General features: G+C 59.4%; 5 protein-coding genes across 5 annotated transcripts; 2 read left to right on the top strand and 3 right to left on the bottom strand.

Moving 5' to 3' along the window:
* Positions 1-489: 489 nt before the first annotated feature.
* Positions 490-2,448, bottom strand: GLRG_00763 (beta-glucuronidase; the record flags this gene model as incomplete). Its single annotated transcript, XM_008091448.1, has 3 exons — positions 490-1,080; positions 1,187-2,106; positions 2,199-2,448. 3 exons carry the CDS (start codon positions 2,446-2,448, stop codon positions 490-492), a joined length of 1,761 nt encoding a protein of 586 aa, XP_008089639.1.
* A 111-nt stretch (positions 2,449-2,559) lies between these two features.
* Positions 2,560-2,817, bottom strand: GLRG_00762 (uncharacterized protein; the record flags this gene model as incomplete). Its single annotated transcript, XM_008091447.1, has 1 exon — positions 2,560-2,817. One exon carries the CDS (start codon positions 2,815-2,817, stop codon positions 2,560-2,562), a length of 258 nt encoding a protein of 85 aa, XP_008089638.1.
* Positions 2,818-3,773: 956 nt separating this feature from the next.
* On the top strand, positions 3,774-5,628 carry GLRG_00761 (succinate-semialdehyde dehydrogenase; the record flags this gene model as incomplete). Its single annotated transcript, XM_008091446.1, has 4 exons — positions 3,774-3,899; positions 3,971-4,061; positions 4,126-4,495; positions 4,614-5,628. 4 exons carry the CDS (start codon positions 3,774-3,776, stop codon positions 5,626-5,628), a joined length of 1,602 nt encoding a protein of 533 aa, XP_008089637.1.
* A 266-nt stretch (positions 5,629-5,894) lies between these two features.
* Positions 5,895-8,872, bottom strand: GLRG_00760 (isoleucyl-tRNA synthetase; the record flags this gene model as incomplete). Its single annotated transcript, XM_008091445.1, has 3 exons — positions 5,895-8,488; positions 8,545-8,744; positions 8,823-8,872. 3 exons carry the CDS (start codon positions 8,870-8,872, stop codon positions 5,895-5,897), a joined length of 2,844 nt encoding a protein of 947 aa, XP_008089636.1.
* Positions 8,873-9,528: 656 nt separating this feature from the next.
* GLRG_00759 (uncharacterized protein) lies at positions 9,529-10,570 on the top strand (the record flags this gene model as incomplete). The annotated part of the gene is made up of 2 exons (XM_008091444.1): positions 9,529-9,769; positions 9,909-10,570. 2 exons carry the CDS (start codon positions 9,529-9,531, stop codon positions 10,568-10,570), a joined length of 903 nt encoding a protein of 300 aa, XP_008089635.1.
* Between the last annotated feature and the right edge of the window lie 3,499 nt (positions 10,571-14,069).

The following is a 14,069-nucleotide window of genomic DNA, read 5'->3' as shown; positions in this document are numbered from 1 at the left end:
GTTTTGGGGGGTGTAGGCTTATTGGTATTCTCGATACCCTTTGACTTGGTCTTTTTTTTGTTTTGTTACCCACCCTGAGGATGATTCAAATTCAGACTGGTTTTCCATCATATACCTCGTTCGTCACTTTTGATTGGGTTGTTTGAGGGACCGTCCCGTCCACGTCTGGGTTGACGCCTACGGCGTCGTATATGAAGACGGCCAGATGACATGACGTAGAGAGAAGCGTTGGGTTTGTATGTATGAATTCAAAAGGCGGCTCGGGGCTAAAGAGGGTGGGAGGCATTCTCGGCGGACGGGAGCCCGATATGCGTCAAGGGAGGGGGAAACGCCATTATGAGGGGAACATGCCCATTTCTTTCCGAGTATATAGATACTTATATATATGTATGTGTGTGTGTTTATGTATGTGTGTGTGTGTGTACCCACCCATCAAGAAACCCTATTTTGAAAGAAGAAAAAAACCGCCCCATACCGTACCTAAGAAGCCTAGCAGCACCCGCTGTCGGGGGCACTAATGACGACAGCCTCGGACGCCGAGACGGTGAAGACGACGCGGCCGCCGTCGACCAGCGCGTTCTCACCGACCGTCACGTTGTCGAGGCGGACGGGCCTGCCGCCGTCCAGCTCGTGGTTGTAGCTCCACCCGTCCCAGGTGACGCCGGTGACGGCGTCGCTGCCGTTGGCGCGGAGGCGGCGCAGGCCGGCGAGCCCCCCGTCGCGCCACGACGACGGCGGCACCGCGAAGCTGTGGGTGAAGGTCGCGCGGTCCTCCCTCGTCGGGTCCGGGTCCGGCGTGGTGCCCGTGCCGTTGACGGTCGAGTTGTAGGCGTGCAGGTCGACGAGGAGGATGCGGACGAGCGCCGTGCCGTGGTAGGCTGCGTAGGCGGCCGCGTGCCCGTCGTCGCCGTCGTTGCCGAGCGGGATGTGCGCGACGGAGACGGGGGGGCAGGAGGAGGAGGATGAGGAGGACGAGCAGGAGGGCGGGGCGAGGAAGGCGGCGACGGCGATGTTGCCGTAGTACGGCGCCTTGGTGCCGAGGGCGGTTGTGTTTGTGTGTACGGGCTGCCAGCTTTGGTACTGTGAGGAGGATTTTAGCCTTTTTTCTTTTCTTTTCTTTTTCAAAACAAATGCAAGGGAAGGGTAAGGGGAGGACGAGGAGGAGGAGTAGGAGGAGGGACCTTACCCTGTAGTCCGTCCCCATGTGCATGTGGCTGCGCTTGATGCCCTGCGAGGCGGCGTAGAGGTTGAAGTCGACGCCCCAGAGGGCGGCGCCGAAGGAGTTGGACAGCCCCGGCTTGCCCTGGTTGTAGAGCGAGTTGTGCTCGCCCAGGATGTGCGGGGGCACGGCGTCGTGGCCGAAGCGGGCCGTCATGTTGGCGTACTCGCGCACGTGGGCGCGGACGGACTCGACGGTCCGGGTGTGGTTCATCAGGGTGCCCTGGAGGGTGACGCCGGGGCTCTCGGCGCCGCTGATGTAGTTGTGGGTGGAGAAGAGGGCGACGTTGGCGTCGGCGTTGAGGCCGGCGGCCCACTGGGCGGGGGCGCGGAGGCGGTTGGCCGTGCCGCCGTTGGACGGGGCCTTGAAGGCCGGCGGCGCGGGGAAGTCGGGGCACGCGGCGGCGAGGACGCGGGCGATCTCGCGGGTGCCGTTGAGCCACTGCGCGACGTAGGCGGCCTCGTCCCACGACGGGGGCCGCACGGGGCCCTGGGCCGAGGTCGAGTAGAGGTCCGGCTCGTTGCCGTACTCCCAGACGTCGAGGTTGTCCTTTCCGATGGCCCTGCACGCCAGCGGCACCGTGGCTTTGAGCGTCTCCCACCCCTCGGAGCGGTTGGCGCCCAGGCCCAGGTTGAAGCCGTGCGTGAACTTTGTGTCGGCGAAGGTGCCGTAGGACTCGAAGAAGGACGGGCCGATGTAGACGGTGGTCGGGTAGTCCCTCGACCGGTCGAAGTCGTACGTGCCGTTGACTGCGTACGGGAGCGACTCGTCGTACAGGGCGTAGTCCTGCGTGTTGCCCCCGACCCGGATGTAGGGACGGACGCCTTGCAGGGCGCCAATGTTGGCCAGCAGGTTGTCCGAGAAGGTGTTCGGGGCCGAGGCGTTTCCTAACACATACGGGAGGGGGGATAGTCAGAGCCGATTCGAGACGCAAGGTTTACTCGAGTCTAGGGTAATGAAGATTCGAGGGGGCCTTTACCGGCGAAGTCCGGGAAGAAGGCGAACTCGAGCGAGTAGCTCACAAAGGCATCGAAGACGGCGCTGGCCTCCTCGGGGCCGGGGACGGCGATGGGGGCCATGTCGCGCGTCACCGCGAGGGCGTCGACGATGTGCGGGAGAAATCCGGCCCACGCCAGCAGGCCATAAGAGGGCGGGAAGGCGGTGAAGAGGCAACGGATCTCATGGCTGAGGATGGAGCCGAGTGACCGGATGGCGATCGAGGCGGGCATGATGGGCGGCGGGTGTTGTTGTTGCCAGGGGGAGCGGATTTTGGGTTTTCGAGGTGACAATGAAAGCTTCTTCCCCGCATCAAACGACGGTGGCCGACGGCGGCGGGGATTTTAACAGTCGCGCTGCAGAAGGGGACGGGAAAAGATGCCGAGGCGGAAGTCAGTACAAGTCAGGCGGGTGGTATATGACCATGACCATGACCATGACGGCATGCAGGTCGGTTGAGCTGGTCGGAAACGGGCGAGATCACCGCGGAAAGCGGCAAGACGGGTCTTGGGAGCAAGAGCTTGGCCTGCAGGTGTGTATGAGATGCGGGGACGGGGCAGCAGATACTTCTTCTTGTTCTTCTTCTTCTCCCCCATGGCCATGGCAAAAAAAAGGTGGCGAGGGAAGCAGCACCAGGACCGAATGAGGTTGGCGATGAGCCCACGAGGATCAAACAAGAGTCATGTGCGGAGGTTCCCAGATGCAAAAGGCTGTTTGGGGATGAGACGAGCACCAGGAAGCTCTAGCTGCACGACAGAGGGGGAGAGGGGGACGTTTGGCGTCATTCTACGTCGATGTGAGAGATGTGCACTGGCTGGTCTAATACGATTTCCGGTTCATTGCAATAAGTGCGAAGCATCTCGATCAAGCAGTCTGTGCGACGAAGTGGGTGAGCGAGTGGGTGAGTGAGTGCTGAGTGGGTGAGTGAGTGAGTGAGTGAGTGAGTGGGTGAGTGAGTGAGTGGGTGAGTGAGTTGCTAGTGCGGCAAGTGAGTTGCTAGTGCGGCAAGTGAGTGAGTGAGTGAAATGTCATGTGGATGCAGGCGAGTCATAGTTCTAGTGGGGTCTACAACAGGGGAACAGCTCGACACCGGAACGTACGGAGTAATACCTATCATCTGTTAGTCGCCCCGCCCCGGCACTGAGCGTTATCTTAACACAGACTGATATCACCAACCGGGCCGGTCACCGTCAGCTAAGTGGGGGGACGTCATCGAACGTCACCCGGATGCGCGCAGCTCTGCAGCCAAATATCGTGATCCTCTACTGCGGTACCATCATATCTGCTGCCATTGAAGAGCCTCGACAACGCGAACTGCTCCAGAGAGAGAGCGCCGTTCCATACTCTCAATTGCCTCTCCTCTGCTAGCTCGTCACCGACAAGAAAGCGTTCAAGCTTCGCGCTTTAGCACCGGAAACACTAGAGGCCCTCAACTTCATCCGAAACAGACACTCCAGCTCCCGGCATTACAACAGCTCTATCAGCGAACGAGCTAAGAGCTTCTACTTTGCTTCTGCTTCTTCTTCTTCTCCCTCCCACCCTACATCGGCTCTCCATCATGCCCATCCTGCTACAAAAAGCAGTCGCCCCGGCGTCACGGTTCGTACCGAGGACCTTGTTTCGATCTGTCCGGACACCGGTCATCCCATTTGCCCTCAGAGCCGCCTCCACCATGGTTCCCAAGGTAAATGCAAACCCCTGCCGCGATCCAATTGGCAAGCCGCATGGCTCGCTCGCTCACACACCTCCTCTTAGCTCAAAGACCCGTCATTGCTGAAGCAGGACGTCTGCTATGTCAACGGCGAATGGGTCAAGGCCAAGTCCGGCAAGACGTTTGATGTGAACGGTAAGCTCGGCCCGCATGTCTCATCACCCCCCCTCCCCGGGTAAAGCTGACTGCCGACAAACAGACCCGGCCACCGGCGAAAAGATCGCGTCGTGCCCCGAGTTCGCCAAGGCCGACACGGACGCCGCCATCGCCGCCGCCGCCACGGCGTTCGAGACCTTCCGCACCAAGACGGGCCGCGAGCGCTCCAAGCTGCTGCGCCGGTGGCACGACCTTATGATGGAGAACGCCGACGACCTGACGACCCTCATCACCTGGGAGAACGGCAAACCTGTCGCCGACGCCAAGGGCGAGGTCACCTACGCAGCCAACTTCTTCGAGTGGTTCAGCGAGGAGGCGCCCCGCATCTACGGCGACACTATCCCCTCCTCCGTGCCCGGGAACCGCGTGTGGACCGTTAAGGAGCCCGTCGGCGTGTGCGGCCTCATCACGCCGTAAGCCGCCCGCCCCCTCCCTCATCCTCTTCAACCCGGCCTAGCCATCCGTGAATGAAAACTGTGAATAGGAAACATCTTGGATGGAACACCAAATAACTGACTGGACGGTGCCCAGATGGAACTTCCCCGCCGCCATGATCGCCCGCAAGATCGGCCCCGCTCTCGCCGCCGGCTGCACCGTCGTCTGCAAGGCGCCAGGCGAGACCCCCTTCACCTCCCTCGCCATCGCCGAGCTGGGCCACCGCGCCGGCGTGCCCAAGGGCGTCGTCAACGTCGTCACCGCCCTCGGCAACACCCCCGAGGTCGGCGCCGCCCTCACCGCCAGCCCGACCGTCAAGAAGATCTCCTTCACGGGCTCCACCGGCGTCGGCAAGCTCCTCATGGGCCAGTGCGCCGGCACCCTCAAGAAGCTGTCCATGGAGCTGGGCGGCAACGCCCCCTTCATCGTCTTCGACGACGCCGACGTCGATGCCGCCGTCGCCGGCGCCGTCGCCTCCAAGTTCCGCTCCTCGGGCCAGACGTGCGTCTGCGCCAACCGCATCTACGTCCAGAGCGGCGTCTACGACGAGTTCGCCGACAAGTTCGCCGCAAAGGTCCGCGAGTTCGCCGTCGGCAACGGCTTCGCCGACGGCACCACCCACGGGCCCCTCATCCACGACCGCGCCGTCGACAAGGCCGAGGCCCACGTCCGCGACGCCGAGCGCAAGGGCGCCAGCGTCGTCGTCGGCGGCGCCAGGATGGACGCGCTCGGCCGCAACTTTTACGAGCCCACCGTCATCACCGGCATGACCGCCGACATGGCCATGGCGACCGAGGAGACCTTCGGCCCCGTCGCCGGCCTCTTCCGCTTCGACACCGAGGCCGAGGTCGTCGCCCTGGCCAACGCCACCAACGTCGGCCTCGCCGGCTACTTCTTCTCCCGCGACATCCACCGCGTGCACCGCGTGGCCGAGCACCTCGAGGTCGGCATGGTCGGCGTCAACACCGGCCTCATCTCCGACCCCGCCGCCCCCTTCGGCGGCGTCAAGGAGTCCGGCTTCGGCCGCGAGGGTTCCCTGTATGGTATTTCCGAGTACCAGGTCACCAAGATGATTACTTACGGCGGCATGGGCCAGCCTCTTCAGGACTAGGGTATTGGGAAAATGTAAAAAAGAAAATAAGAAATAAAAAAGAAGACCAGTTAGTGGAGCGACCTTGGGATGGGAGTCGAAATTTTATGCGCCCATGATACCTTGCTCAGTGGCTTGTCAGTCGTCGCCTCTCCTTGTCATGTGTGTGTGTGTGTGTCTGTGAAGTAAACTTGGTTCTCGAGAACCTTGGTATCATCATGAGGGGTATCTTTTTTCTCCTTTATTTGCAACACATCTATACACGGGTCTGTCTATTCTTACAAGCTCTATACGACATCCTCACAGCGACGGCAGAGAGCGTCCTCCTTCAGCGCGACGTACCGCCAGCAACGAGGGCACTTGTGCTCCTTGGGCGGCAGCACCGAGACGGTCCCCTTTGCGCCGTCGACCTCGAACGCCTCGTCGTAGCGCCACGCGGCCCCAGGGGGCACTTCCACGTTCGTCTCCACGGACGACACGACGAACATGGCCTCCAGCTCCTCCTCGCCGTACTTGCCCAGGACGCCGGCCACCGCCGGGTCCTCGGTGGTCACGACGACCGACGACTGCAGCGACGAGCCGAGGACCTTGGCCAGCCGGCCCTTTTCGAGGGCCGCCTTCACGGCGCCGGAGACGGAGATGAGCACCGGAAGGTCCTTGCGGAGAGACTCTTCCCCGACGGCCGAGGGGGGCCGGTCGTGGATCGGGGCGTCGTGGGGGGTGTGCAGGGGGTGGAGGAGAGCTCGGTCGGCCTTCATGAACTCGGGACGGTGGTCCCACGCCTCCTCGACCAGGAGCGGGGTCATAGGCGACAGCATCCGGAGGAAACCCAAGAAGATGGGCTCCAGGACGCCGCCGCCGTCGCCGCAGTAGAGGCGGTCTTTCATGGCCTCCAGGTAAAAGGCCGATAGGTCGTTAGCCACCCAGCGGTTCAGGGCGTTGAAGGCCTTGTAGAACTCGTGCGCGGCAAACGCCTGGTGGACCTCCTCCGTGACGTCCTTCAGCTGCATGAGAGCGATGTGGTCGAGGGCAGTCGTCGGGGCGGTGCGCGCCGACTCGTGCATCGAGCCGGTCAGCATCTTGATGATGGTGCGGTACTTGACCAAAATCGTGTGGACAGACTTGAGGACCGCCTGGCCGACGGCTACGTCTTTGGTATACTCGGAGCTGGCCACCCAGAGACGCAGCGCGTCCGGACCCAGAGCCTCGTATGTCGGACCGGCGCCGGCCACCTTGGCCTTGCCTCTGACCTTGATCGGAGGCAGCAAAGTGCCGTCCATGATCTGGGCAGGCGTGATGGTGTTGCCAATCGACTTTGACATCTTCTTGCCGGCTTGATCCAGGGTGAATCCGTGGGTGATGAGCGTGTTGAAGGGGGACTTGGGCTGCACCCGAGTTGCCCCGTCGCTCTCGGCTCTTTGGGCGGCGACATATGACAACAGACTAGACTGGAACCAGCCGCGATGTTGGTCAGACCCTTCGAGGTAGACATCGGCTTGGCCGTTGCTTTCCGTCCAGCTGCTCCCGCTGTCAAACCAGACGTCCATGGTATCGGTGCCGCGGCGGAACTGCCCCTTGAGAGACGGGGCGACCCAGGCAGGCTCGTCGGGGGCATCCGAGAACCAGGCATCGATGCCGCGCTGCTGGATGACGGAGATGATGTGGCTTACAGATTCCTCCGTCACCACGGCATCTCCGTCGGCGTTGTAAAGGGCAGGAATGGGCACGCCCCAGGCACGCTGGCGCGAAATGCACCACTCGCTGCGGCCTACGACGAAGCTCTCAAGGCGGTTGCGCCCCGAGGCCGGCACGAACTTGACGTCCTTCAGTGCGTCGACGGCATCGTCCTTGATGCTGTCAACGTCCGCAAACCATTGAGCGGTGGACCGCATAACAACGGGCTGCTTCGTCCGCCAGTCGTAGGGGTACTTGTGCTTGTACTTTGCGGCGCTCAAGACATCGTCTTGGATCAGGGCGAGAACGGCCTTGCTGCCGCCCTTGAGAATTGAAGAGGCCTCGGTCAACTTTTCGGGGGCATCGGGGAAGGCTTCACGGGTGAAATTCCCCTCGTCGTCTATAGGCGCGAAGGCGTCAATGCCGAGTTGCGCACACGCCTCGTAGTCCTCAAAGCCATGGCCCGGGGCGATATGAACGAGACCGGTTCCCGAGTCGGCGGAGACAAAGTCTGCATGGATAACGGGCTGCGGCGCGGACTGCACACCCTGCAGTCTGTTGTGGTACTTCAATCCCTTTAGCTCGGAACCTTTGATGGACGACACGACGACCTGGGGCTCCTCCTCGGGGAAGAGAGCCTTTACGGCCTCCAGTCGGCTGACGGCGGTCAGGTACGAGGCTCCTTTGGCAGATACGACGGCGTAATCGAGGTCCTCGTGAACAGCAATGGCTTTATTGGCGGGGAGCGTCCAAGGTGTGGTGGTCCAGATGATGGCGTACAGCTGGCCGGAGACGCCGCTCAACGACGGGCCGCCAGTGATTGGATACCTTACATAGGCTGCCGTTGAGACGTGGTTCTCGTTGTACTCCAGCTCGGCTTCGGCCAAGGCGGTCCTCGACGATGGCGACCAGTATACGGGCTTGCTCTTGCGGTAGATGAGACCTCGACGGACCATCTGCTGGAACAAGCGCAACTGCCTGATCTCAAAGTCGGGGTCCATGGTCGTCCATCGTGCATCCCAGTCGCCCATGACGCCGTATGATCGAAAACCATCCATCTGCTCCAGCACCGTGGCAGAGGCGAGCTGTCTAGCAGCCTTGCGGATCTCGGTCGCAGTCAGGCCCTTGCCGCCGGAGGCGCCAACGGCCTTCATCTCGATGGGGAGCCCATGGCAATCCCAGCCAGGTCTGTATCGTACACGGTAACCTGCGAGGGCGATGTCAGTCCACGGACGAAGACCAAGATGGCTGAGGGCGGCCGACCTTGTTGGACCTTGACCCGGTTGATCATGTCCTTCAAGATCTTGTTCAAGGCATGACCAACATGAAGGCCTCCATTGGCGTACGGAGGGCCGTCATGCAGAGAAAACGCGGGCCTCGATTCGTTGGATAGCTGCCATTGGTAAAAGTCATCCGCGGATCGGCGCAGGTAGTCGGCACGGAACTGCGAGAGCGGGCGCGGTCTGAGGGCGGGCCGCAGGTCACGGGTCAGCTGAGGGCGGTGACGGAGGTCGGAGGGCCGGACGGGGATCAGAGCTTACGGAAAGGTAGACTTGGGTAACCTCAGTGTCGACGCCCATGACTTGGACATGATCGCTTTGTAAGCATCACTGGAAGGTTAAGTGTAAGCCGCAATGCGCACTTGGGAGTATGGGGGATGCTGAGCTCTCTCTCTCTCGATGAGAATCGACACGATGCCGCGGGTGGATAACGCGATTCCGATAAAATTTAAGTGGGGCCATGTTTGATCTGCCAATGGGGTGGCTTTGTGCCTGAGGTCGTAGGCTGCTGCTGCTGCTTCGTGCAGCGGCCCCGCATAAGCAACAGCACGGGGAGCCCAAGTACACGTCCCTGTCCCAACCGCAATTGCGTGCAGGTGGATCCGGGAAAGGTACATCGGCGCCGTGGGGGCCCTCTCGCCCGACGTCACGCCTTGAGCTTCACTTACTCACCTACCTACCTACCTACCTACCTGGGGTAGGTCCATGTAACCACAACTTCTCTTCTTCACAGATACCAGACGACCTTACATGCCCACGGTCGACTTCGCTGATTCATTCACACCAGTACGCAACATCTACAGCCATCTTTTTATTCTCAGTCATCGTGTTTGTCTTGGCCTCGTTACGTTACCCCCCACCACACCTTGACAGAAACGGTGCAGAAAGACACCCCAGCAACCACGTCTGATCTCATACTGCACACACTTCACGCCCGATATTGTAACCCAGTTTCTTTGGAACATCAATGGCGCCCCTCCGTCGGTATCTGAGGATCACCAAGTATTCCGTCCTCGAATGTCGCATTTATCTCGATAATCCGGCCTTGGCACAGAGCTGGCTCCTGAATCCCCGGAATCCCATATTGCCCAAGGTCATTGAAAGCGTTCGTCACTTGGTGCTGCCGAAACTGCGCGAAGAAAAGGAGAGGGAGCGCACCAAGAAGAAAAGCTCCAAGAAGAAGAGCATCAAAGATGTCGTCGTTCAAGGTTCGTCACGCCGTTTCGTGGCCTTGCTTGCTGTCACTTTTGCCGGCTCAGCCACATTTTCTTCCATTTCTACAATAAGTCAGACGTAGGCTTTCCCCCCTCGAACTGAATAGAGTTGGCTGATCGTCTTATTGAACAGATGAGTTCGAGGTGTCAATGTTCCTTACTGAGACCAACACTCGCCACTCACTGCTCACTAAGCACAAACATTTCCGGGACAAGGCAACTGGCAGGCTGCAGTCCAACTCTAATAAGCTGATTGGCGAAACAAATGATGCGCCCATCGATCTGGACATGGAGGCCGAAGGCTCCGGTGACGCGGTGCCCGTTCGAGAGGAGAGCGAACCCGAGGGCGATGCCGGTGGGCTTTCCCGGATCCCCGTCGTCGATGAAACAAGCCGGCCTCGGCGGTCAAAAAGACAACGCGGGGAATCTCGCGGCTCTGACGGCGATTACGAGCTGCCTTCGGGCGATGATGCTGGACATGTAGCCTCAGCGATCGAAATAGGTTCCGAGGACGATATTTCTCCGCCCTCTAAGCGCATCAAGAAGCGGGGCGGTGGGTTTGAAGGCGATCATGACGACGATGACAAGAAGAAGATGGCCATGGATGTTTCATACGAAGGTTTTGCCATCTATGGTCGCGTGCTCTGCCTCGTCGTCAAGAAGCGACATGGTCTAAGACTGGCGGCTTCGAGCGGACCAGGGAACGCCAAGCAGCCCGCTGGTCAAGCCAGCATGGAGAACTGGATCAGTTCTACCCAGATGCCGAATCCTGGCGCCGAGGAGGACGCATCTTGAGGCGCAAGCGAGTGACCGTCTGAGCAGGGGAGTTCAAACCGCCCACATCGGGCGACAAATAGAGGGCCCCCAGCAACACGGGGAGCTCGTATTCCTTGCTCCGGGAACTTTGCTCGATGGGACAATAATGGTCCACTTCAGATCGGCAGTTGACACCTCTTGTCATATTTGCTGGGATACATCGCATATACTGGAATACCGAGGACCGCACATTGGGGGCTGTTCCCCGCCTATTGTTTCGTGTGCCCCTCCCGAACAAAAGAATTACCAAATTGTTTCTAATAGACACACAACAATCGTGAGACGTCTTCCTTGAACACATCGAGATGTAGCAAGAATAGGCGATTTGTTTCGTTACGGCTTCGTCGTGTGCTTACAAGTATGACTAGAGCATTCAAACATCAATGTCACGAAAAGTGGTTCCAGAGTCGAAACCAGGCCGCAGGCCTGCCTTGGGTTGTGCCGGGGTGGAGGGAGACATGACGAACCTGAACTCTATCGCTGGGCTACCTCAGAGACCACCGGCGTCGTCTCATGGGTGCCGGCCCAGTATTCCGAGAGAGGCATGACACGCGCTTGTAATCGCCGTTCAGTCCGCCGGGAGTTCCGGGCTCTTAGCGCTTTACCACGCGGCACGGTGCCGGAGTGTCTATCCGGAGAGCCGTGGGTAACATGTGTTGACAACAACGCTCGGGCAACCATAGGTACTCGACTAGATCAGCGACAACTGAAACTGGTCCCATGGCACCCGAAGGTGATTAGAAATCGGTACTGGACGCTGGTTTAGCCTTAAAGTTTATTAGCTGATGCCAGGGTGCTTTACGACAGTACGACTCAGATTAGGCTTCACCTCCCAGTCCAAGTCAGCACTGAGAATTTCCCAAGCCATTGGAATCGCGAACATCAGTTGACGTCTACGCCGCCCCTCCTCTTGGCTGTTGTCGCACGAGTTCCTTGGCGTTGCACGCTGCCGTTTCTATCTGCTTCAACGTTACGCCACCCACGATGGGGGGAGTCAAGTGATCGCGAGATCGCGGTCGCAACCTCGGGGCTGAGCGCATTGCGTCGCAGTCGCCACTATTCTCGAGCTTTCGAACGGTAATTGTATACCATTGGCCGAGCTCCCGTATTTGGGGGGGGGTTGACAACCAAGGATGGGTGAATTCCCAATTGGCATGACACATGCCATTAAACGCAGCTCAGCTGTCTCGAAAGCAAACCTTTGTCAAGCTTCCGTGACAGAATGAATCATTTCGAGAGGTCTGCTATAGCCCTGGAGATTATATTTGTTCCCATATCATGCTAGGGCAAGGATGTTACTTGCCTTGGTTTCCGTGGCTGGAAACATCGCTGCCAACCCTTGCCGTCACGCGATGGGTCGATGGCTAATCCGACGACGTACACCGACATGTAACTCGAAAAGATACATGTCGACAAAGTACCAAGATGCGCAACCACACCGAGCACCGTCGTGAGGGAGCTGAGTGGACCGCCGCACACCGTTAACTCTGCAGGCTAGGTGGGTGTGACCTTTGGAAACTATCGCGGCGACAGTCTCACCGGAGTTGAAACGGCCGGCCATGACTCACGGACTGTGACCCTCTTGACAGGCAGAGATATGCTAGCTTCCGTACGAGCGGCCCAGCACAGACTCGTGGTCGGACGGCTCGACGAGTGGTTTGACGACATGATTGGAGCAGCATCTGAAGTGCATTGTCGGACAGGACGACGAGCTAACCTCGGCGGGGACGGCGGTGCAGTCATTACACAGCATCTCGGGCTGACTGGCACTATATGTCGTTTGATAACAGCGCAGACTAGAGCTGCATCGAGCATGGTCCGGATATAACATGGGCTATTTCTAGAGGCTGCTCGGCCAGGCTGACGGGTTGAGAATCGACTGAACTTGCGGCGTCAGCACAGGCAGGGCAAATTCTCCGTCAAATCCAACCCCAGCACTCGAGTCCACATGACCGCTCACCACCATGGGTCGCAAGCCCGGAGAGGGTGTGAACCATGGCATGGATGGGTGCAGTGACAGATAGCACGGCGTGCGTTTCCGTCGAGCCAACGGCACACCGAGAGCATACCAGCCGAGGAAACATGGAAGTACCTGTATTATTCGGCCTCTTCTGAAAACGTCGAGGTGCAGTGCCTGCTGGTCGATCAACCGGCTGGAACCCCCACTAGCCCGGTCGATGCTCGCTTTCCGTACGGACAGGGCTGGCTTGTTAGCGGGATTGTGGACGGTCATTGACCGGATGAAACCGTAAATCAATGTCCGTAAAGTGCCACCGTTTGTACGGGACGAGCGGACGCTCTGATACGGATACAGACAGCTCCATTTGGATTCTTTCGTCTCAGATGCGGCTTTGAGGCTAGGGTACCGCGCCCGGGGCTAAGAAGGAAAAAACGACGGAGAACACTTTTATCCTCTTGCCTAGAATGGAAGAGGCCCTGTCCCCGAGAGGATGGCCACTACCTATTCCTGGCATGCTCGGCCGGCGGGTCGGTGGCGATCGATGGTGCACTAGGTATATGACGACGACTACGGCGGCAACGTATGGGATACAGGAGGCTGCAATGCATTGAGTAGGGAGAAACAAGCCCATCAACTACATCCGCCGAAGGCCGCATCTGGAAAGCCAAAGCAAGTTGAGGCCCCTCCCCTTCCCCAATACGTCCCTCCCGTCCGTCTGTCTATCCGTCCGTCCGTCCGTCCGTCCTACTGGGACTCGTGTCCCCTTGCTGCGGCTCAGAGAGAAATTGGAATAGCTTCAAGGGGCCGAGTATACTGTCTCGGGAAGCGAAGGCGGACCGGACGCAAACTGGGACAGAGAGTGCCAAACGGGAACACTGGGTACGTTGCCTCGTCGCCATAGTTGTAGTACCTGCAGTAGCGACTGCTAATCCCTGAAGCGGAAAGCTGATGGATTGGCGACTAACGAAAGGAGGCTCAGCTGATCAGGCAAGAAACAACAGCAGTAGCAGCACCACCATCAGGCTTTGGCCTCGTCCCTCTTGTCTCAGTCTCACCCGTGTCTGCGGTGAGCACCAGCCTACAGAAAGAGAGAGAGAGAGAGAGAGAGAGAGAGAGAGAGAGAGAGAGAGAGAGAGAGAGAGAGAGAGAGATTGAGAGTGCGTAACCCGCTGAGCAACGTTACCAAGCGCCCCGTCAGGTTTGCGGTCTTGGGGAGGGACGGGTGTGGCAATCAGTCCATCAAACCCCTGTTGAGAGTGTGTGTGGTGTGATGGTCAGGGGTGGAGGCGCATGTGGTCGTTGCTTCTGAGCCGCCCCCGTCACCACGTGGGCATACGGCGACTGACCAACCCAGTGGACGCGGGCTTTCGAGCTCGGACGCGCGCGGGGGTGGAGAGCGCACTGTGCTCTTACAAACTCATACACACACAGCACTCTTGTCATGCTTTTTTGGGAGGCTTGCGTCGGATTTGTATCATTGCGGGGAGCAGAGCATGTTTCAGATGCCTCTCCTTTCTG

Source organism: Colletotrichum graminicola, assembly GCF_000149035.1.
Source record: "Colletotrichum graminicola M1.001 genomic scaffold supercont1.2, whole genome shotgun sequence".
Classification (NCBI taxonomy): domain Eukaryota; kingdom Fungi; phylum Ascomycota; class Sordariomycetes; order Glomerellales; family Glomerellaceae; genus Colletotrichum; species Colletotrichum graminicola.
Note: the sequence above shows the minus strand (reverse complement) of the source record. Positions and strands in the feature narration are given on the sequence as shown.